The 23854-nt window shown below is 39.7% G+C and overlaps 1 protein-coding gene across 1 annotated transcript in view; it reads right to left on the bottom strand.

The window, feature by feature from the left end:
• Mcm9 (minichromosome maintenance 9 homologous recombination repair factor) overlaps positions 1 to 23854 on the bottom strand; it is a 73254-nt gene that overhangs the window by 5162 nt on the left and 44238 nt on the right. Inside the window, exons 8-11 of the mRNA XM_051175512.1 lie at positions 20334 to 20508; positions 6374 to 6576; positions 5347 to 5550; positions 516 to 598 (exon numbers count right to left, since the gene is read on the bottom strand). Of these exons, the coding sequence (XP_051031469.1) occupies positions 516 to 598; positions 5347 to 5550; positions 6374 to 6576; positions 20334 to 20508 (665 nt within the window). The remainder of the gene's footprint in view (positions 1 to 515; positions 599 to 5346; positions 5551 to 6373; positions 6577 to 20333; positions 20509 to 23854) is intronic.

The raw sequence follows: 23854 nt of genomic DNA, 5'->3' as shown, positions 1-23854 counted from the left end.
GAGTGAAAGTAAGATTTACGGATGAGAGAGATAAAAGTCCAGAGGGAAACAGTAGATGGAATAATTAAAGTTAAGAAAAGATGGCTAGAAACAAGCCAAGCTAAGGCAGGGCATTCAAAAGTAATTGTAAGATATAATGTGTGATTTACTTGGGAGTTGGGCGGTGGACCCCTGGGGAAAAAAGGCCAAAAAGAGCAAAAGAGTGAACAAACAATCAAACATTTATCATTATGTGAGTGATCACTGTGCCAGGAAGCCACCTGTCACTAGTGAGAGCACGAACTCTCCAAGGTTTGCTGAGGAAGGAAAATGCAGAGACCTGCTCCTTCCCATTTACAGGCAAAGGCAACAGCAATGGCAGAATGGAGGTCCCCATCGGCAACAGGGCCTTCTTTTAAATGATTGTGTTTGGAATTTCCCAGGAAGTGTAAGGTACAACTCTCAGTATGCTAATAAAGTGTCATTTTCAGGAGGGCTCATAATTAGGGTGAACAGTAGGCACAAAATACCCTCACCTGCATTGAGGATTCCATCACTGACACGACCGTGATGGCATCTTCCAGCGTCACAGTATTGCGGAACATCAGGCGAGCATGAGCTAAGATAGCAAGACACTTTAGGGTTATCTGAGGTGACAAATGCAACCCTTTACTTGGCTTCTCTACTCTCTAGACTTGCATTTTATGGATGAGCTAAATTATCAGTTAGGGTTACTTCAGTAGGCAACTATCCTCAAAGTGGTTTCTTCAGTAACAGGCCTGATCCTTCATAGCCCACACAATTTTGTGTATTTGAATGAGAATATTCTAGACTCCAGCAAAGAAAGGCACTGTAAAAATATCTATTTAATATTTAGCAATTTTTATTCTTCATTTTTTTACTCTCATTTACATACACAAAATTAAAACTCATTTTTCATCTCTGGCACCTCTTTAATCTGTGATTTACGAGCCCTTTAAAGCACCACACTAGCAAGCAAGAATTTTTAGATTTTTCTTGCCTGAATATTAGCTGTAACTTCTTGAATAAAATGAGGTTCATTTGTTTTCTGACATTTGTATTAAGTTTACATGGTTTCAGGATATGATACACTCAATTCAAGTGAATGTTATTAATTTGAACATAGGTAAAGTGTAAATGCGGAGATGGACATTAGCTGTGTATGCCCGTGTAAGCCCTAAGCCTCTGGGACAGGACGGGGTACAGCTTTGCTGATCTGGTGTTAAGAACAGACATGAGGCACTGGGGTGGGTATCACGTAGGCCACTTTCACTCTCCTTCCTGTCCTCCACTGCAGGTTGTCTAATCCTGTCCCAGCCTGTAACAGACAGCTGGCAGAAGCCGCGGTCCCAGTTTCCCCCGTTCCCTGGGGAGTCCACGGAACCTTGCCGTGGACTCAGCTTCCCCCTCACCCAATCCCATCTGCCCGTTAGAGCTGGCAACACTCTTACTGGAAAGCCAGTAGCCACATGGGATGAGAGTCAGGTAGGTGATTTCCACCCTCCTCCCCGCCCCCCATACAGGGTCCCCAGTCTCCCCCAGCCCTGTAGCAGACCGCTTGGGCGCCTTTCCTCCTACCTACCTGCACTCTTGGGGAACTCTGTCAAACTTTGGAGTGGACTCAGCCTTTCTCCTTCCGGTAGACCATCTCAGACCCCACCCCTGGAGCCCATACCCATTCCTTCTTAGCCCCAATACCTAGAAACACTTTCTACCACGGCCACACCTGGCAGGGACTCAGGAAAATCACACTACCCTTCCTGTCATCCATTAGGATCTCCTCATTCTCACCCTCTGCAAGTAACAACCTGCTCACAGATGTACCTCCTTCCACCTCATCACCCTTCACTGGAGACTCCAACTCTAGGTTCAGATCCTAGGTCTCATCCCCATCTCTCCAGAAAATTCTGTACTGCAACACACTTGCAGAATCCCATCTTTCTATAGCACCTCTAACTGCCTGTGAACCCTAACTCTAGGTGTGAACAGGATTCCCTTAGGTCAAAAGTTCTGGAAGTCTCTCCTCCTAGTCCCCCTTTACTCCTCTCTGCCACCCGCCAACCTGTACAAGCATGCTCTCCCAGCTAACCCACAGCACCACAGTTTAAGATGCAGAGAGGCCAACAGAAACCAAGGAAAGGAATAGTCACCCAACAAAGACAAGAGCAGATGGCAACAGACAATATCACAATCATCCCAACCCCCAGATGTCTAGACACCAGCACAAAAATAAAATCAATAACCACCGAGAAGATATGCCTCCACCAGAACCCAGTAATCTTACTATAGTAGGTTGTGAGGGATATAATATAGCAGAAGCGCAAGACGAGGACTTCAAAAATAACTATTGTGAATCTGTTCAAGGACCTTAATGAGGATAGGAACCCATTCCTTAGTGAAGTCTGTGAAACACGAACAGTGGGATGCTATAACAATAAAAAAAAATCATAACATGAAAGTAGAATTTAACAAAGAAGTAGAATCACTACACACAAAAGAAAACCCCAAACTGAGGTAATACTGGAAATGAAAAATTTAAGAAGTCAAAAAAAAAAAAAAAAAAAAAAAAAAAAAAAGCCTGGAGATAAGAATACAAGACATGGAAGAGAGAATCTCAAGTGTTGAAGACAAGGTAGAAATAATGAACACCTTATTCAAAAAAAAAAAATTAAAAAAAAATGCAAGTACAAAACTCCCAGGAAATTTGGAACCCTGAAAAGACCAAATCTACAAACAATTTCTACTGTTTGTAGATAGTGGAGAAGAAACCCAGGTCAAAGGCACAGAAAATATTTTCAGTGAAATCAGAAGAAAAGAAAAATTTTAATCTCAAGGAGGAGGTCCCTATCAAGGTGCAAAAAGTATTAAGAATACAAAATAGAATCAGAAAAGAGATTCCCTATAGCACATAATAATGGAAACACTAAATGTACAGAACAAAGAAAGAATATTAAAAGCTGCACGGGGGAAAAAGACAAAATAACATATAAAGGCAGACCCATTGGAATAACAGCTGAGTTCTCAAAGGAGGCTCAAAGCCAGATGGGCCTGGATGGATATTATACAGACTCTAAGAGACCACAGATGCCACCAAACAACTGTGCTCAGTAAAAATTTAATCACAATAGGGGGAGAAATAAAAACATCCCATGATAAAATCAAATTTCAACATCATCTATCTACAAATCCAGTTCTACAGAAGGTGTTATAAGGAAAACTTCAATCTGAAGTGATTAATCACACCCAAGAAACACAAGGAACAAATAACTGCAGTTCAGCAAAGCAAAATAGGAGGAAATAACCCATACAACCACAACAAAATGACAAGAATCACAAGTGCTGTTCTCTGATATCTCTCAACATTAATGATCTCAATTTCCCAACAAAAAGACACAAACCAGCAGCCTGGATTAGAAAACAGAATCTAATCTTCTGCTGGAAAGAAATCCAAGCTTACCATCAAGGATAGACATCACTTCAGGGTAAAAGAATACAAAAGATATTTCAAGCAAATGGACCCAAGAAGCAAGCTGGTGTGGTTATTTTATTATCTGACAAAACAGAACTCACACCCAAAGTTATCACTCAAAGGAAAAATCCACCAAGAGAATATTGGAATTCTAAATATTTATGCACCAAAGATAAGGGCACCTAAGTTCATAAAAGGAATACTACTACAGCTAAAGTCACATATTGATCCTTATACAGTGTTAGTGGGTGACTTCAACAGCACAGGCATTAAGACCAACAATTAATAAATGGGACCTCAGGAAACTGAAAAGCTTCTGCATGGCAAAGGACACCAGCATCTGAACAAAGTGGCCGGACACAGAATGAGAAAAGATCTTTACCAATTACATATCAAGTAGAGGGATAATATCTAAAACATAAAAACAACAACAAACTAAACATGAAAAAATAACCCAATTTAAAAACGGGTACTGAACTAAACAGAAAGTAGCCAAGAGATGAAACACAAGTGGCTGGGAAACACTTGGAACTTGCTTATCTCTGTTCATTATTGCTCTATTCATAATAGCCAGAAAATGGTGCCTATCAACAGATGAATGGATAAAGAAAAAGTTGTAAACTTACACAATGTATTATTACCCATCTGTTAAGAAAAAGAAATCATAAAATTCACAGGTAAATAAATAAATCGATCTAGAAAAAAAAATCATCCTGAGTTAACCCAGACCCAAAAAGACAAATATGGTAGTCTTAGTGGGTATAAAACATGATTAAGGGCAGACCCCACGCCCAGCAGTTAATAGCTAACACAAAAGAAACTCAATAGTGTGTTTGGATATGTTTTGTCTTATAATGCTTTGTTGTGATATTTTTTTAAAAAAAAAAAAAAAACCTTACTGGCCTTTTGTTTATATATTTCTGCTTATGTGTTTTCATGGATATTTTGTGTGTCTGTATATATTTTTCTAAGTGTATACATTTCTTATACCTTTTATTTTTTGTTTTATTGTTTGATTGCATGTTTGCTCTCTAGAGAGAGAGGGAGGGAAAGAGTAAAGGTATGGGATTGGTGGGTGTGGGGGTGGGGAGGGTCTGGAGGAGGCGAGGGAGAAGAAACTGTGATCAGAAATATAGCACATGAAAAAATTATTTTCTATTAAAAAAAAAGAATAGGCATGAGTCACAAGTGGCAATTACTGAATAAGAGCCAGAAACAACACTACATAGGAAACAATTCCAAGCAAGCAGGAAAATACACTATTTAAATGCTGGGAGTCTGCTACTGGGAAAGACCACAAGTGAGGTTTTCTAAATGAATATTCAATAGCTAATTTGTGGGAGGTTCCGAAATGTACAAAGACTCACTCCATCATCAGTATATTCCCTCAGAAGCATGGCTTTAAAAGTGTGTGTGTGTGTGTGTGTACACTACATGTATGCAGGTGCCCACAGAAGCCAGCAGAGGACACTGGATCCAGGAGCTGGAGCTACTCTGACATGGGCTCTGAGAACCAAGCTTGGAAACTCTGGGGGAGGAGGAAGTCCTCTTGAATGCCGAGTGACCTCTATCGCTCTTATTTTTAATTTTTATAATTACATTTATTAACTTAAGTGTTTTCACATGTGTGTAAGGTCAGAGGACAACTTGTGGGGGGTCAATTCTTTCTTTCCAACATGTGGGATCAAAGGATCAACCTGGAGTCATCAGGCTTGGGGCATGAATCTTCATCAGCTAAACTATCCTATCGCCTGACACCCTTCAGCCTTTACTTTTTAGGTGACTATAAATGGTGATTACTCTGATCATTTTTGACTGCATGGTGATGCCTTGTACAAACTGGGCACTAATAAAAGTATCTGCAAAATAAAACAAACCTTCTGCCAATCGGACCAAGCTTTCCAATAGGCGGATGGTTGTCCGGGCTGCATTCCGGGAGTCACTCTGCCTTTGCATTTGGTAGTATCGGAGGAGCACTTGATTGCTCACATCAGACAATGTGGGCTGGAGATTCCTGATGAGGCAGAAGTAGGTTTTCATCTTCTCCATGCTCCACAGATTCTCTGATTTGCTTGGGTAACCTGAGTCGGTACACCATACATTGGATCAGTAAATTAAAAACAGCTGGAAAACATCTTATTTTGAGGAATTTGAAGAAATTCCTACACGTATTTTAATATTTATTTATTTACTTTTGGCTTTTTTGAAACAGAGTCTCTCTACATAGATACCCCTGCTGTCCTGAAACTCACTATGTAGACCAGGGTGACCTAGAACTCACAGAGATCCACCTGCCTCTCCAGTGTTGGGATTAAAAGTACATACTACCACACCTGGCTCCTATACACATTTTAAAAAGGTCAGCTTCAGGCGTTATGTTCACTGAAATGTAGACCTATTATCCTTGTAGCATGCAGTTCCAGAATAAGCTGTCTTATGATATAAGATTAATAAAAAGAAGCTTACCCCAGGTGAAAATTATTTAGAAAATTTCTGGTCTCACTTATAGTAATAAGGACTTGAGTAAGTCTAATTAAAAAAAAAAAAAAAACCTAACATTTATTGATTTATATTTCACAGTCCTCTCCAGTTTTCTTTGTGTGCAAAACTATAAATTTTTTACCACAAGGATGTCTTTAATGAGAAAGGACATCTAAATCTATGTCTGTCTGTTCATCTATCTGTCCCTCCATCCATCTATCCATTCATCCATCCATCCACCCACATGCATATATAATTCATATACTCTCGTGACAGAGGTGGAGAAAGCCCTCTAACTTCAGAGACGCCTTCTGTCTAAGCATCTCTCTGTTACCTGTCTTGAGTATTTAATTTAAGGGAGTGTCCTTTAGTTAGGTCTAATCTTTCCTTGTTGCAGTGAATGATTCATTTTCCTTCACCTACCTTTATTTTCTAAGATGAAGGAAGAAATTATACGATCCCAGTCTTCATTCCTGGTGTCGAGCAAGACCAGGATGAGGTCAAATCGACTTAAGAGTGGACTTCCGAGGGCAATGTTCACAGACACAGACTCCTGGGGGTCGTACTGGCCTTTGGGGTTAGTTGCTGCCAGGATGGTGGTCCTTGTGTTCAGCTTACAAACAAGGCTACCAAGATAAAGGGAACAGTTCATTAACTGAGATTTAAATGAGAGGTAAGATAAGGCTTGTTATAAAATTGGGCTGCATTTGTACTCTGAAAATCTAGAGAAACTTCTGTGAAAGAAAATGGAGAGACAATAGAAGTTAGCTCACCGACCACCAAGTTCAAACAACATAAACTGAAATGAGTACCCTGAAGAGAGCTGTCCCTATGCTCCCATGGTGAGCAGAACACTCTGTGGAAAATCCTAAGAGGTGTGCAAAATTAAACCAAGCACGGACACGATGCTTAAGGAGTTTGCACTCTACTAGCTATAATCCAATTCAAGGCAGCAAACAGGAAGTTTTCTATGGTTAAAGTTACAGGAGAAATAAGGCAGCGTGTATTTGCCTGGCTAGATGAAGAAGATAATCTCTCCAGAGAAATGAGATGAGGCAGTTTTTGAACTAGACCCTTCAAGTCACCTGGACATTACCAGTAGAAGGTTATATATACTGATGCTGTTGGAGGTGAGAAGGAGAAGATGATACTGGGAAATGGCTAAAGCAAAAACATTCCTATGCATTTGCTTATTTTGGGTTGATTTTTATCTGTCATCCTATCTATCTATCTATCATCCATTCATCTATAAATCTGTATTAGGGTTTGCTAGAGAAACAGAATTGATAGACTAAACACACACACACACACACACACACACACACACACACACACACACACACACACGACGTTTATTAGAGTGGCTTATAGGCTTTGGTCCTACTTGTTCAACAATGGTTGTCTACCAATGGAAAGTCCAAGAATCTAGTAATGGCTCAGTCCACAAACAAAGCTGGATGTCTCATCTGCTCATCAGTTGAGAAGTTGGCTCTAATGACAGTAATGGAATGGGCTTGTCAACCAGAGTGAGGCCAAACAGGCAAAGAGCAAAGAGCTTCCTTCTTCCATGTCCTTTATAAAGGCTGCCACCAGAAGGTGTGGTCCAGAATAAAGGTAGATTATCCCACCTTAAACGATACAGTTTAAAACTTGGTTTTCCTACTTTAAATGACTGAATTGTGAAAAATCCCTCACAGGTGTACCCAGCCACTTGGAATTTTGTTAACCCCAGATGCAGTGAAGTTGACAGCAGGAATTACCCATCCCTCCCCTGACCACCCTGAACTTACTGTGTAACCCATGCCAGCTTCAAACTCAAGCTCAGAATCTTCTGGCCTTACCTTCTGTAGTGCTAGCACTACAGACATGAACCACCTTGACTGGTTTTGTTCTGATTATTCTGATAGGAAAGAAAATGGCTGCAGGAGGAAGAACTCAGGAAGAAGGCTGGAATCAGTTTGACACAGAGTTTTGAGGGGCAGTTGGTGGGGAGATTAGAAAGGAATGGGCCACACACACAGAAAACTCCTAAGCAAGGCAGTGGAGTAACAGGAATGGATAGATTATTTAATCCTCAAAACTGTGCCACATTTACTAAGAGCAAAAGCTAATTCTTATCTGTGAGTGTGTGCTGTGCTAGGGAGTCAGAGCCTTGTGACAGCAAATAGGAGCTACAGTTGTCATTTCCATTCTATTTCCAGATGTGTCTAGTAATTTCTTCATTCCCCAAGGCTGAAAATACTTTAAAAATCTTCATTTGCGGCAAATAGCTCAGAGAGCCACTATTGAATAAGACAAGTCAATTCTGCCAAAATCTCAGCCCTACTTTTTAAACTTACTTGAAGAGAAACCAAGTGGATGGTACACCTTTTACCACTTATGTAACAGTAGTTCCTAACCCCACAAAGCACACTGGCCATCCTTGGCGGTGCCCCTGCCCTCATCATGACCAAGGAGGGTTTCTGCAGGAATGGCAATGAAACAAAACGAAACTGCAACTGTCGCAAAGGCTTCTTCCTCTCTGGCCCACAATCAGGGCATTTGTGGTGCACAGGGGACCGGGCTGGGAATTCACTGTGGTTCTTGTCTCCAATTAGCTTGACTGCAGTAGGATGAGAAGACTCGGCACAGCACCTGCCCGTGAGGGGTGGGGTGCTGGCCGTAGGAGCCCTATCAGAGAGACGTCCTGTGCATACACCTGGATAGTTTGAGCATGCTCTATGATGTGGGAAAGACAATGAACACACGGTAAGGTAAGAAGTAACTAGGAAAAACTGAGGAAGATCTGGCTGGTGAAGGCAAACAACCCAAAGCAGGAGAATGGGAGAAGGAGGACATGGAGTAAGAGGTCAGGCAGATCCCCTAGCAAGGAAGGGTGGGCATGGTGCCAGGTGGTCTCTGGGCTCTTGGGACGGGGAAGGCAGATGCAGACTTAAAATACGATGTTTCTGTTAGAAACTGAGTGGGCTACAGAAAATCAATAAAGGCACAATCGTACTCAGGCCCTAAATATTTGTGCCAGCCATGGTTTACTGAATAACCATGGAATGAAGGAATTCACAAATTAGTGTGAATTTTTAAATCATATAGATTTAAAGAAGGTACAACACTCCCTTCTTCAGTGATGGTAATAAAAACACCATATTTAATATCAAACACTTAAGTGCATATGCACTATCTCTAATCAAAAAAAACCCTGGATGTCAGGTATTAGTATTAATTATATTACTTATATAATTAACCCTGGAAATAGAGTAGAAATTCAGAGACACAAACTTCTGAAAATTGCCCAGGAGCAGCTGCTCCAAGACTCAAGCCAAGGTCTGCGGAGAGCCAAGACCAGTGAGCTTTCAATTATAGACCATGTCTCTGTGATCCCACTCATGGTAGGCACGCCACTGCTATGACCTTCATCTGCCTGTCTTATTCTCTGTGCTACATCTGATCTCCCTCAAGGGACTGGTTTATTACTGCCATCCTCACATTCTCTGGCCATGATCAATAAATGGACATATTTAAAAAGTAAAAGTAAAGCGTCAACTGGTTTAGTATTCCTGAAACTCTATTATTTTATATGCATAGCTTCAACAGTCTTGAAACTTGATGCTGATACACACTTTTTTCTGCAATAGCTTTAAGGACAGAAAATGCTATGGATTCTGAAAAAGCTACTTTTCTACTTATTTCATCCACGGTTAAATTTTCCTACATACATAGTAATACATTTTCTACAAATCATAAACAGATTATTATTTATTTATTATTATCTGTTAATTTTCAGAGATCCTCAAGAAACGAGTGTATGTGATGGCCTCTCATCACTTTCCTATACCTCTTTCTGGACTAATTCTCATGTTTACACACAGCCTTCGTAATTGTCATATGTTGCTTCTTCCCATTTAGCTCCAGTCTGTGGAGTGCTTCCTGTATCCTCACCAAATCTTGTTTACTTTTTTCCCCTGGTGGTGGAGTGGTGGAATAAGACCCCACCTGCACCCACTGGAAGAAGTGATGGGAAGATGGCAATACAAGAAAATACCCAACAATAGAAAGACAAGCATGACACCACCAGAATCTAGGGACTCTACACCAACTACACCTGAACACCCAAAAGCAGATGAAGCAGAAGAGAATGACTTAAAAATTATCATCATAAAAATGATAGAGGCCTTCAAAGACGATGTGAAAAAATCCCTTAAAAAATGGAAGAAAAAACAAACAAAAAATTGGAAGAAATGAACAAATCTCTTAAAGAAAGTAAGGAAAGCCAAGGAAAAACAATTAAACAGATGAAGGAAACAGTTCAAGATTTTAAAAGTGAAATAGAGATAATAAAGAAAACACAAACTGAAGGAATGATGGAAATCGAAAGACGGGGCAAACGATCAGGAACTACAGACACAAACATAACAACAGAATATAAGAGATGGAAAAGAGAATCTCAGGTGCTGAAGATAAACTAGAGGAAATAGATTCATCGACCAAAGAAAATCGTAAATCCAACAAATCCTTAACACGAAACATCCAGGAAATGTGAGACACCGTGAAAAGGCCAAACCTAAGAATAATAGGCATAGAAGAAGGCGAAGAAGCCCAGCTCAAGATGCAGAAAACATATTCCACAAAATTATTGAAGAAAACTTTCCCAATCTGAAGAATGACATGCCCATGAAGTACAAGAAGCATACCGAACACCAAATAGACTGGACCAAAGAAAAAAAGACCCATCGGCACATAATAATCTAAAAAAACCTAGCATACAGAATAAAGAAAGAATATTAAGAGCAGCGAAGGAAAAAGGACAGGTAACATATGAAGGCAGACCTATCAAAATCACACCTGATTTCTCCGTGGAAACTCTCAAGGCCAGAAGGTCCTGGATAGATGTTCTATAAATACTAAGAGTCCACGGATGCCAGCGTAGACTACTATACCCAGCAAAACTCTCAATCATTATAGATGGAGAAAACAAGATATTCAATGACAAAGCCAGATTTTCACAATACATATCTACAAATCCAGCCCTACAGAAAGTTCTGGAAGGAAAACTCCAACCCAAGGAAGTTAACTACTCTCACAAAGAAATAGACAATAGATAATCCCACTTCACCAGAACCCAAGGGTAAAGCAGGGCGAATATATTCACAATACCACCGCTAACAACTAATCCAAAACAAACAAGCATTAACAATCAATGGTCTTTACTTTCCTGAACATTAACGGTCTTAATTCACGTATAAAAAGACACAGGCTAACAGAATGGATACGAAGACAGAATCCATCTTTCTGCTGCATACAAGAAACACATCTAAGCTTCAAAGACAGACATTACCTTAGGGTAAAGGGTTGGGAAAAGATCTTTCAATCAAATGGACCCAAGAAGCAAGCAGGTGTGGCTATCCTAATATCTAACAAGTTAGACTTCAAACCAAAATCAATCAAAAAAGATGAAGACGGTCATTTCGTATTCATCACAGGAGAAATCCATCAGCACAAAGTCTCAATTCTGAACATCTATGCCCCAAATACAAAGGCACCCACATTCGTAAAAGAAATGCTACTAAAACTCAAAGCTCACATAAAACCTCACACACTTATAGTGGGAGACTTCAACACCCCACTCTGACCACTCTCACCAGACAGAAACTTAAGAAAGAAACAAAAGAACTAACAGAAATTATGTCTCAATTAGGTTTAACAGACATCTATAGAACATTCCATCCAAACACAACAGAATATACCTTCTTCTCTGCTTCACATGGAACCTTCTCTAAAATTGACCACATACTAGGCAACATAACAAACCTCAACAGATCCAAAAACCTGTAATAGTCCCCTATATCTTATCAGACCACCATGCCTTAAAGTTAGAATTCAACAGCAACACAAATCGCAGAAACCCTGCAAACTCATAGAAACTGAACATGCACAATTTCACCATACCTGGGTCAAAGAATAAACAAAGAAATTAAGGACTTCCTAAAATTCAACAAGAATGAGGACACAACATACCCGAACTTATGAGACACCTTGAAAGTAGTGCTATGAGGGAAATTCATTGTACTAAGTGCCCATATGAAGAAAAGAGGATAGTCACATTAGAGAATTAACAGCACAACTGAAAGCTGTAAGGAGTAAGGTTTTTCCTCCCGCCGCTGGTCTTGTCCCGCCGCTGTGCCAGCCCCAAATAACACACCAAGACTCTGTATTTGATATAATTCTGTTGGCCAGGTACTAGTTTCTTATCGGCTAGCTCTGTCTCAAGTATTAACCCATTTCTATGTATTATTTCCACTTGGTCTTATCTTACTGGGGAATGGACCCAGACTTCTGTTCTCTCCAGACTCTCCAACTTGACTACTCCTTACTCATTCCTCTTTCCTCCTTGTCTCCTAGTCCCATCTATCTTGCTTTCCTATTGGCCAACAGTGCTTTATTCATTAACCAGTATGAGATACATATATACAGAATGGCATCTCCCATCATCTCCTCTTTTCTGTCTAAATAAATAGAAGGGTTTTAACCTTAACATAGCAAAAGATATCACACAACAGTTATCAAATAAGAATCACAGTAAACACTATTTAGTCCAGGCATGAGAGAGAGAAGGAGAGAGGGAGAGAGAGAAGGAAAAGAGAGAGAGAGAGAATAAAAGAGGGAGCCATTATAGGTTTGAAGAGAAATCTGACGGTAGAGAAATGTCCAGAGACCTACAAGACTGACCCCAACTAACAATTTGAGCAACAGTGGAAAGGCTACCACAAATGCCCTTCCCTGATAATGAGATCAACAACTAACTTATCCACCATCATGGAGCCCGCATCTAGTAGCTGATGGAAACAGAAACAAACACCCACATCTAAACAATGAACAGAACTGGAATCCAGATGCAGAGAGGGAGGACAAGACCAGGCTGCAGAAACACATAGAGACAGCTGACCTGAACAAGGAGGAGCTAATGGGCCCCCAGACTGATAGCTGGGAATCCAGCATTGGACTGACTTAGACCCCCTGAACATGGGTCTCAGCCAGAAGGCCTGAGAAGTCTAAGGGACTTCAGACAGTGGAACCAAGATGTATTCCTGGTGCACAAAAGGACTTTGGGAGCACATTCCCCATGGAGGGATACTCCCTTAGCTTAGAGGCAGGAGAGAAGGCCTACTCCAAATGACTTGACAGATTGAGATGACTCCTCCTGGAAGGCATCACTCTACATTGTGGAGTAGGTAGTGGGTGGGAAGGGAGGTTGGTTGGAGGGCATGGGAGGGTGGGAGAGAGGGAAAGAAGGAGGGAGGGAAAGGGAACTGGGATCAACATGTAAAATAAAAATAAAAAAAATATAAAAAATAAAAACATAGCTGCTGGCTCAGCAGTTAAGAGCACTGGCTGCTCTCCCAGAAGACTAGGGTTCAATTCTCAGCACCCACATGGCAGTTCAGAGTTATCTGTAACTCCTCTTTTAGGGAATCTGATTCCCCCATACAGAAATATTTGCAAGCAAACACCAATGTTTTTAAAATAATTATAAAAAAACAGCTGCTAAGCACAAAGCAGGTGTATGTGTGTATATATATATACACACATACACACACACATATACATACACACATACACACACACACATATACACACACACACAAAATAAAAACACATTGATGGAATTTGACATACATATGCATTCAACACCATATGCACACATATGCAAAATGTTTCAGTGCTACAAACAGTGCTATATGCTTAGCCCAGATACTTGATAATCGGAAGCAGGAGCCCTTGTGCTCAACAGTTTGAGGTTGGTATGGGTAACGTGGTCAGATGACACTGCCTTTCCCAAAGGTTCTGGGTTTGAGCAACATGAGCAGGGACTGAATTGTTGGTCTTCTTCAACATCTACAGGGAATCTTCTCTTTGGTTACCAACATTATATACATTTTGGTAAACTCTAGGCTTCCTGAGTTTTTAATCTTTGTTTATATTCTTATTTTTTGAACTTGTTTTTATTGAGCTATACATCCCCCCCACACCCCCTTTCTCCTTTTAATCCCCCCTATGCCCCCATGCTCCCAATTTACTCAGAAGACCTTGTCTTTTCTTCCCCCTTATGAGTGAGCACATATTATATTCGCCTTTCTGAATCTGGGTTACCTCACTCAGGAATCTCAAATGACTGGAAGACACGTAAGGAAATGCTCAACATCCTTAGCCACCAGAGAAATGCAAATCAAAACAACTCTGAGACACCATCATGCACTTGTCAAGAATGGCAGAGATCAAAAACACTAATGACAGCTTATACTGGAGAGGGTGTGGAGAAAGGGGAGGAAGGGGAACACTGCTCCATTGCTGGTGGGAGTGCAAACTTGTACAGCCACTTTGGAAATCAGTATGGAAGCTTCTCAGAAAACTGAGAATTAATCTACCTCAAGAACTTGCCTCATGACCCATCCTTGGTGTTGTCCTCAATACACTTCTGGACAGGCCCCATGCTGGGCCACTCACCGAGCACATAACACCACAGCGTCTTCTGTGTTAACTGCTTTGGAGGCAGAGCCAACTGGATCAGAGACCCAAGAGATGCCAACTCATTAACTGCATACGGGCCCCAAGGCTGTTCAACATAACCCTTTTACTAAGAATGACAGTGTCTAACTGGACCTTTTGAAGGTATCCAAAGCAGTTCCAGGAAGGAAAGCTCAACTACTATGGGTAATGAGAGAGTGAAGTAGCAATGCCGAGAGAGTCACTTGGGGCTATAAAGACAATGAGAACCAGCTAACCTAACTCTGCAGCCCACACGTAGTAGAAACCCCAGGAGTGACTAAGTGCAAGGTGAGAGTAATGGATTCAACACGATGTAGAAAACAGGGCCCAAGAAAGGAAACTAGTGGGCGCCCGGTTAACAAGTCCTTATGGGCTTTGTCTTTTCCTGAGCCCCTTTGAAGTCCCTGTCTGCCTCTTGAGTGGCAAGAGGCTATTAGCTCTGCTCTATAATATAATGCCTTTTGCCTGGCTGTTCTGTCCCACTACATGTAACATGAATTAATAAAAACCTAGAGACTGATATTGGGGTTCAAACTTCAAGCTGAAAAACATAAAAGCAAAGTAAAAGGCCACTAGCTCTTACCATTACCTCAGGCTGAATGGGCTGATCCTGCTGCCTCTCCTCAGCATGGCTGGAGAATGAATGCTCCTATCTTCAGTGTGGCTGGAGAATGGGTGTCTGATACCGAGAAACTGCTCCTGCTCTACATACCTCCCTACTGCTGGGATTAAAGGCCTATGATCTCAAGTGCTGAGATCATCTTTGTGTGAGCTGTTTTCCTTTAGGACTGGATCAATCTTGTACAGATCTGGGTGGCCTTGGACTCACAGAGACCCATCTACCTCTTAATCCTGAGGCCCAGGATTAAAGCTGTGTAGCACCACCTCCCAGCTTCTGGCTGCTGGGATTAAAGCCTGGCTTCTGTGGCATAGAGCTGATTTTGCTTTCTGATAAAGCTTTACTAAATCATAAATAATATATCACTACAACTCCAGGTCTAGAAACAGTGGAGTCAGCTGACCTGAAAAGAAATGGCTGAAGCCCATAAACAAAGTAAATCCTTAAGTGGATTTCCTCAGCAATTGACAAATTGCCTATACAAACTCGAACAATATATAACCTTAGAAAAACTGATTTTAAGTATAGAAAGTACTTCAAAGAAAGCCTGGACATCATATTTATTTATTTATCAATAGAATGATGTTGATGCAATTACCATGAAGCTATTTTGGATACTCAACTGGGGCAGAAATATGGAGAATTCTATAAACACCTTCACATATATACTTAAAATAATTTTGAAGGTTCATTATGTATCTTCCCATCTAGAACAAGAGCATATTGGCTAGAGGTCAGAACAGTGCCTAACAATGTGAAGGTACATAGCACAAATAAGGTATATATTTAAAGACAGCTGAGATGGGAAGTTTTGTTTTTGTTTTCGTTCTGCACCACGCACCCCCCCCTCCTGAGTGCTGGGATTACAGTAAGTTGTATGCTGTGTCTATGTAGTCACAGTTAGTAATAAAACAGTATGCTATTGTATCGATAGTGTCTGTCTACTGACTGTGCAGCAGACACTGAACCGGGAAATTGACGTTTATATACTTCAAGTTAAGATGAACTCAGTGCTAGAAGCAGCTATATGAAGATGGCTGCCTAAACATGACCAGAACAAGGATGACACCAACAGACATGCTAACATGAAAGGGAAAAGCTCAGGAGGCCTCAAGTCTCAACAAAGAACTATCCACAATTTAGGAATGCTGAGAGCAGGAGATATGTTCTTCTCCCAGGAAGAACACACCAATTAGTTATCTATCAAATGGTCAGCCCTGAAAACTATATATATATATATATATATATATATATATATATATATAAAGCAGATTATATTTATGTATTTAGGTTCGTGTGTGTGTGTGTCTGTGTGTGTGTGTGTGTGTGTGTATAACAATAATTAATGAAAAACGAGGCCATGAATTTGGAGGAGTACATGAAGGGTTTGCAGGGAAGAAAGGTAAGAGGGAACTGGAATAATTATATTACTCACAAAATATTTTTTAAAAAAAGTTGATGGTAGTGGTACACACCTTTAATCCCAGCACTCTCAAGGCAGAGACAGGAGCATCTCTGAGCTCTTGAGGTTCGCCTGGTCTATAGAGTTCTGAATAGCCAGAACTACACAGAGAACACTATCTTGAAAAACAAAAACAAAACAAGACAAACAAGACAGACAAACAAACAGAATGAAAACAAGAGGAGATCTTGGAAGGAAAGGCACTGGCATTCATTTCACAGAGTCACAGAGACTAAAGAAACAGGCCTTTCCAACACGGTCAAAAACCTATTAGGTTGCCATGGATGCCAGTTCTTTGAGACAGGAACTTTTACTCTCTATGGTACCCATTTTGATTTTTCTACAGTGTATCTACAATTCAGAAATTCTTTGTTCTAAGTAAGGGTTATTTGTTGCTGTTGTCCATGTTGAACACTGTTTGCTTCTTAGTAATGAGAGAGGCATCAATTTTGTAGAAAATGTAAAGAGAAAAATAACATGGGAGGAAGGTGTTTGGTCTCTTGGAAGCATCTGCTCTTCTTGGGAGCTTTTAATTCAAGCCATTCCTCCGTATGGAAAATGTGAGACCAAATAGTTCATTGTCAAAGAAATTAAACCCACGCTGAAACAACTGTCCTGTTTTTAAATGAAATTTAAAAATTTTAAGGCATGAGAAAGTTAAGCCCAGCTGAGAATTCCAGGTCAGCATGCACTATAAACACAATGCTCATAATCAAAATCAAAATCAAAACTATGCTCTTGGATGCTTGTCAACCCATGGCCTCTTCCATCACAGAAAATAGACTGGACAAGTTACTAAATTCAGAGAATGCAGTAATTCCAGCTTTGCTATCATAATGTGATTACAATTATCTTCATTAAATTGATAAAGAAAAACAATCCTTTTCAATACGGAGAAATCTAATATACAAAAGTTATATAATTGCATACTATACAATGTTAGGAATTTTAAATTACATGCTCTTAAAACACACCATAACAGTAAAATAGTATAAAGTCCTTATGAATCCAGGAATAGTTATGGGGGGGAGAGGGGGATCCAACAATATCAACACAAGGAGAGTGAGTAAGACCCGATTTATCTGTAATAACTAGAGAACAATGATCCTTGAAACATCATTCCTTGAATGTAGTAATTACAACCATCTTCAAAATTTTCAAATTATTATTTTACGTATGGGTGTTCTGCCTGCATGTTTGTCTTTATACCACTTGTGTGCCTGGTACCATGGAGCCAGACAGAAAAGGGCTGTGGATTCCCCCAGGACTGGGGTTACAGACCGTTGTGAGACACCACATGGGTATTCTAATCAAAACTGGAAAAGCAGTCAATGCTCTTGACCACTGAGCCATCTCTGCAGTCCCTACAACATTTCTGAAATGAAATAAATATGCTAAATTGCTTTGCAAAGTAAAAAGTTTCTTAAATACGTGTAAACAGGTCAGAAGGTGATGAGTGCCTCCATTCAAGGGAGGACACTGGGGACAAGGGCAAGGCCAAGCAGGAACACAGGGGGCATTTTACCTTAAAACAAAATACGAATGTTTTGTGTAGTGACCATTGTCACTGTGCCCAGGGTGTGGTGATCTACACAGTAAGTACCAGTGAATGATTTATTAAACAAAAATGTTCAAGCTGCTGCTTAGGCAAACTGTGTAAAACATACTAAGTACCTGGTTGACAGATCACAGAGGAAACAATGAGAACCTGTCCAGAAGCAGCAACAACAGGGTCTCATAATGTAAGTCCTCACACAAGGAAATCCAATTTGAAAATTACCCTTCCAAACATTTCCTTAGGGAGGCGTTATTTCAGTTACAACAATGTGATTGCAGGTAAGTCTCCCAGTGACGGGGGCACTGTCCTTCCTTCAGCGTCCTTCAATCTCTTCTTATGTAGCATTTTTCTAGGTAGGTTTTCTAACAAAGCCCAAAGAGAAGCTGTGAACTATGTTCACACATGGACACCAGCCAGGAAGAAGTGTTCAGAAACCTCAGCAGCATTACAAATACTTGAGTTTCTGTTTTTAGAAGTAAGAATGACTGTGGTATAATTTACACAGCACTAGAACATCATCCCTTTAAGATGTCTTTCTGTAGTCATTTCTCCATAACCACCAGCAAACACCGACTCAATCTCTACTTAGTTTTGCCTTTTCTACAATTTCATATATGGATGAAATCATGTCCATATGAGCTGCTATGTTTGTACTGGTCCTTTTTTGCCTGTGGATATCAAAATGTTGCAGCATATCTATTTCATTTACATAAATTTACATACAAAGTCATGCTTTGATCTAAATGTCTCCTTCCGTCACTGCCTTGCCAATGTCCCTCCTCCTGGCCCACTCCCTTCCTCTAAGTTCTCATGTCACATGTTTTCCACCCCCTTTCTCTTCCTTCCTACTCTGGTAAGATTCCTTCTCCCTTCCCACATAACTTAAGACATGTGGTATTTGATTTTGAGTCTAGCTTATTTTGCTTAACATGATGATTGACAGTTCAATTCATTTTCCTATAAAAATTAACTTTTCATATGGCTCAATAAAATTCCATTGTGGTTATGTAGTGTATTATCTTCATTCATTCATCTATTGATGGACTTTCCTTTCCAAAGACTGAGCAGTGCAGTAATAAATGTGGTGTGTAAGTATCTTCATTGTATGTGACTCTTATAATCCAAGAAAGGTATGGCTGGGTCATATGGTTCTCTATATGTACCTTTTTCAAACTTGTTTTGGTAAGTTTAGCTTCTGTGCCTTTCTTCCTTTGTAAAATCAGCCTATCAACTTATATAAAAAAGAAACTCCTACTTAGAATTCTGACTGGAAAAGCATGGAGCCTATAGACCTTCAGGTGAAACAAAACATGGCTCCTGAATCTTCTAATGCTTTACAACTTTCAGGTATTAGATAGAAGACATTTCGTTAGATTTGTCTCATGAATCCCTAATAGATAAGCCATTAAAACCATGGAAAATATAAGTTGAGTCCTGTGTTGAAAGAGAGCTATAAATAGCTCCTCCTGTGCTAAGTGATCCATGTGGTGCTTTGAAGGAGACCCATAAGCCATGGGGTGAACTATTTAAAAAGGACTAGGGGGTGTGGCCTTGATGGAGGAGGTGTGTCACTTATGCAAAGGATTAGGAGGTGTGGCCTTGATGGAGGAGGTGTGTCAATTTTAGGAAGGATTAGGTGTGGCCTTGATGGAGGAGGTGTGTCACTTTTAGGAAGGATTAGGTGTGGCCTTGATGGAGGAGGTATATCACTTTTAGGAAGGATTAGGAGTGTGGCCTTGATGGAGAAGGTGTGCCACTGGGGAGGGCTTTAGGTTTCAAAAGCCCACTCCAGGCCTAGTCTTGCTGTCTCTGCCTGCTGCCTAAAGATAAGGATGCAGACTCTTAGCCACTGTTCTAGTGCCTGCCTGCCTGCCTGCCTGCCTGCCTGCCTGTTCCACACTTCTCACCAAGACAGACTAACCCTCTGAAACTATAAGTGAGCCCTCAGTTAAACAGTACATTGGCCATGGTATCTCTAACACAGGAAAAAGTATACCAAGAAAGTCTACTTTTATACTTTATTCTTAAATTTTCTTTTTCTCAATAGTTCAGTTTTATTTCCTTATGCACTTCTATATTCTAGTAACAAAAACCTTGAACTTGGAAAGTGACAACTGATAGCCATAACCCCTGAGTAACCCACTTTAGGGTAATTTAGACTGAATAGTCTCTTCCATAGACTTCAGGGAGCAGAAATGCTTACCCAGCCTTAGCGACACTTATGGTTTGTTGCTCCATCGCTTCATGGATGCTGGTTCTGTCATGCTCTTTGAGGCTGTTAAATTCGTCAATACAGCAAAGGCCAGCATCTGCTAGCACCAAGGCCCCAGCCTCCAAATTCCATTCTCCTGAGTCTTTCACAGCTGTTACTGTCAGACCTGAGGAAACAAGGAAGCTATGTTAACTTTTAGCTTTAAAAGCATATCTCCTGTCTATGAAAGGGAAAAACACAGTCAACTCAGAATGGATAGCACCAGGATGCTAACTAAGTCCAACTACTAGAAGACCTCGGGAGTGCTATGTTCTGTAGATAATCCAATGTGTTAGCTAGTATTTTGTGACATCTAGAAGTCTCTAAAATTTTCTCAGAGTCCTTAAGGGTGCCCTGACTATGCAAATCTGACCTTTTGGCAGTGCCCGATAGTACTTCTGCTCTTACAGAGCTGGATATAATGACAGCAGTGTTAACACCCAGGGAAATGGTAAGCACGTTTCCAGTCACAATACTGGAGAGGTAACAGCTCCTCCTATATGTTGCTGGACTCTGACTCATCCTTTATTGACCCACTAGTCAATAAAAGAAAGTGATTAAAAATTACTTTGGAGCCAGCTAAACTTGATTTGAATCCTATGTCACTCTGGCTACTGGATTACAGGCAAGTTTCCTAATATATATCAGCCTCAATTTATTTATCTGTAAAAGAGGATAACAACAGAAAACAGCGAGTTTAAATATGTAAATGAAATACAAGAAAAGTTATTTAAAAGGAATATAGCACACGATGAGTACTTACGATGGCTACATTGATAAAAATGGATATATTTCTGGCCAGACAGACCAAAATGGGGAAAATAAGAGAAGTCATAAGTTGCAACTATCAAGAATTAAGGAGAAGACACCTTACAATGAAGTAAGAACAAGGAAATACTATTAGTAGCTTTATATTATATATTATGCAAAAGTTTACCTTATCTAATATGGCACATGAAGTAGGAAATTTATTCAAAACTTTTAGAGATAACTATAAATATAACACAAAACTATAAATAGAATAGGAGAAAACACAGGAAGAAATGTGAAGTTCTTCTGTTTTCCAGTCCAACATCACTACTTCATCCAATGAGTGTAAAGATGAATAAACTACAAAATAACCCTTTCTAATCAATCAAAGAAATGAGGACACAGGACAAAGCATTGGCTAAAACTGGTGGGAGTCAAATGGATGCTGAGAATCACAACTTACTTGGCTGAACTTCTGTAAACAATCACCCAGACAAAGAGGCAATCAAGTTGTCCTTAGACAATAAAGAGATCAGTGGTTGTCAGAAGTTAGAGGGTGGGAGGGAAACACATGTAGAGCACAGAGGAGGTGGAGTAAGCCTCACTGTGTCAGAACAATAATGGTAGAAATCTACACAGTTGTTAAAACCTATAGAATTTGTAACAAAAGTGTAGTAACAATTATGGACTCAAATGATAACAATGTGTCAATACAGGATAGAACAGGGATGCTGACAGAGGAAAGAATGTATGTGCATGGGGGGACATTCATGGAAAGACTTATACTGAAATTACATTTTTTTTGTTCAATCCTGTTGAAGGCCTAATACCATACTAAAAATAAAGGAGAAAAATTGTGACTGTGAATTGGGAAAAGATTTCATATATATGATATGTAAAAGAAAAATGGTAAGTAGATTTGTTTCAAAATTAAGACGATTGGGCTAGAGAGATGACTCAGTGGTTAGAAGAACTAGCTGATCTTCCAGAGGATCCAATTCTCATCACCCACATATCAGGTTACAACCACCTATAATACCAGTTCCAAGGAATATGATGCTCTATTCTGGCCTCCACAGTCACCAGGCATGCACATATTGTACAGACACACACGAAGCCAAAACACATATACATAAAATTTGTTCTTCCAAAGACAACGTGAAGAAAAGGTATAAGACCCTGACTTCTCAATGGATACTCTTAAAAGCCAGAAGACCTGGACTGATGTGCTACAGACTCTAAAAGACCACAGAGCCCAGACTATTATACCCAGCAAAACTTTCAATCACCACAGATAGAGAAAATAAGGTAGTCTATGATAAAGCCAAATTCAAACAATATTTGTCTACTAGAACTAGAAACTTTTGTCTACTAGGACTAGAAAAAAATCCAAGCTAGGACATTAACTACAATCATGACAACACAGATAATAATTAATATCAGACCAGTAAAATCAAAACAGAAACACACACAGACACAGACACACACACAAACACCACCATCACCACCAAGAAAATAACATGAATCAACAGCCATTGGTCATTGATATCTCTCAATATCAATGATCTCAATTCCCCAACAAAAAGACACAGACTAACAGAACAGATACAAAACTGGATCTGTCTTTTTGCTGCTTCCAAAAAACATACCTCAACATCAAGGTTAGATGTTACCTCAGGGTAAAGGGTTCAAAAACAATATTCCAAATCAATGAACCTAAGAGGTAAGTTAATCAGTGATTTTAATATCACCAAAACAAACTTCAAATCAAAAAAGATCAGAAGAGATGGGAAAGGACATTATATATTCATCAAAGGAAAAATCCACCAAGATGACATTTTAATTCTTAATATCTATTCTTCAAAGACAAGGGCTCCCAAACATGTAAAAGAAACACTACTACAGTTGGAATCACATGTTGACCTCACACACTGATAGTAGGAGATTTCAATACCCAACCATCACCAATTGATATGTCATCCAGTCAAAAAGGATACAGAAAAATACTAGGGATGTTATAAACCAAATAGACCTAACATATTTATATAACATTTCACCAAAGCACAAAAGAATATACCCTCTCAGAACTTCAGAAAACTTTGTTCAAAACTGACCACATACTCAGGCAGAAAGCAAGCCTCAAGAGATACAAGATAATAGAAGTAACTCCCTGCTTCCCATCAGACCACCATGGACTAAGGCTGGATAACAATAACAACAAAAAGAACAGAAAGCTTACAATCTCATGGAAATTTAACCAATCGCTACTGAATTTAAAAAAATGGATCAAGACAGAAATAAAGAAATTACAGACTAGAATTGAATGAAAATGAATACACAACACACCCAAACTTATGGCAAACACTGAAAATGGTGCTACGATGGAAGTCCATGGCACTAAGTGCCTACATAAAAAAATCAAAAAACTGGAGAGATCTCATACTAGCAACTCAACAGCACATATGAAGTCTTTAGAACAAAAGGAAAAAATAACACCCAGAAGGAGTAGATGGAAAAAAAAAAAAAACCCAAAAAACAAAAAACTAAACACAGGGCTGAAATCAATAGTAAGAAACAAAGAGAACAAGACTAAGAGTCAATGAAACAAAGAGTTGGCTCTTTGACAAAAATTAGTTAAGACTGACAAACCCTTATCTAAATATCTAAGTAAAAAGGATAGCTAGTATCAAATTAACAAATTCAGAAATGAAAAGAGAAACATA

The sequence above is a fragment of the Phodopus roborovskii genome, unplaced genomic scaffold, assembly GCF_943737965.1.
Source record: "Phodopus roborovskii unplaced genomic scaffold, PHOROB, whole genome shotgun sequence".
Lineage (NCBI taxonomy): Eukaryota > Metazoa > Chordata > Mammalia > Rodentia > Cricetidae > Phodopus > Phodopus roborovskii.
The sequence above is the reverse complement of the archived record's forward strand: the minus strand, read 5'-3'. Positions and strand labels throughout refer to the sequence as shown.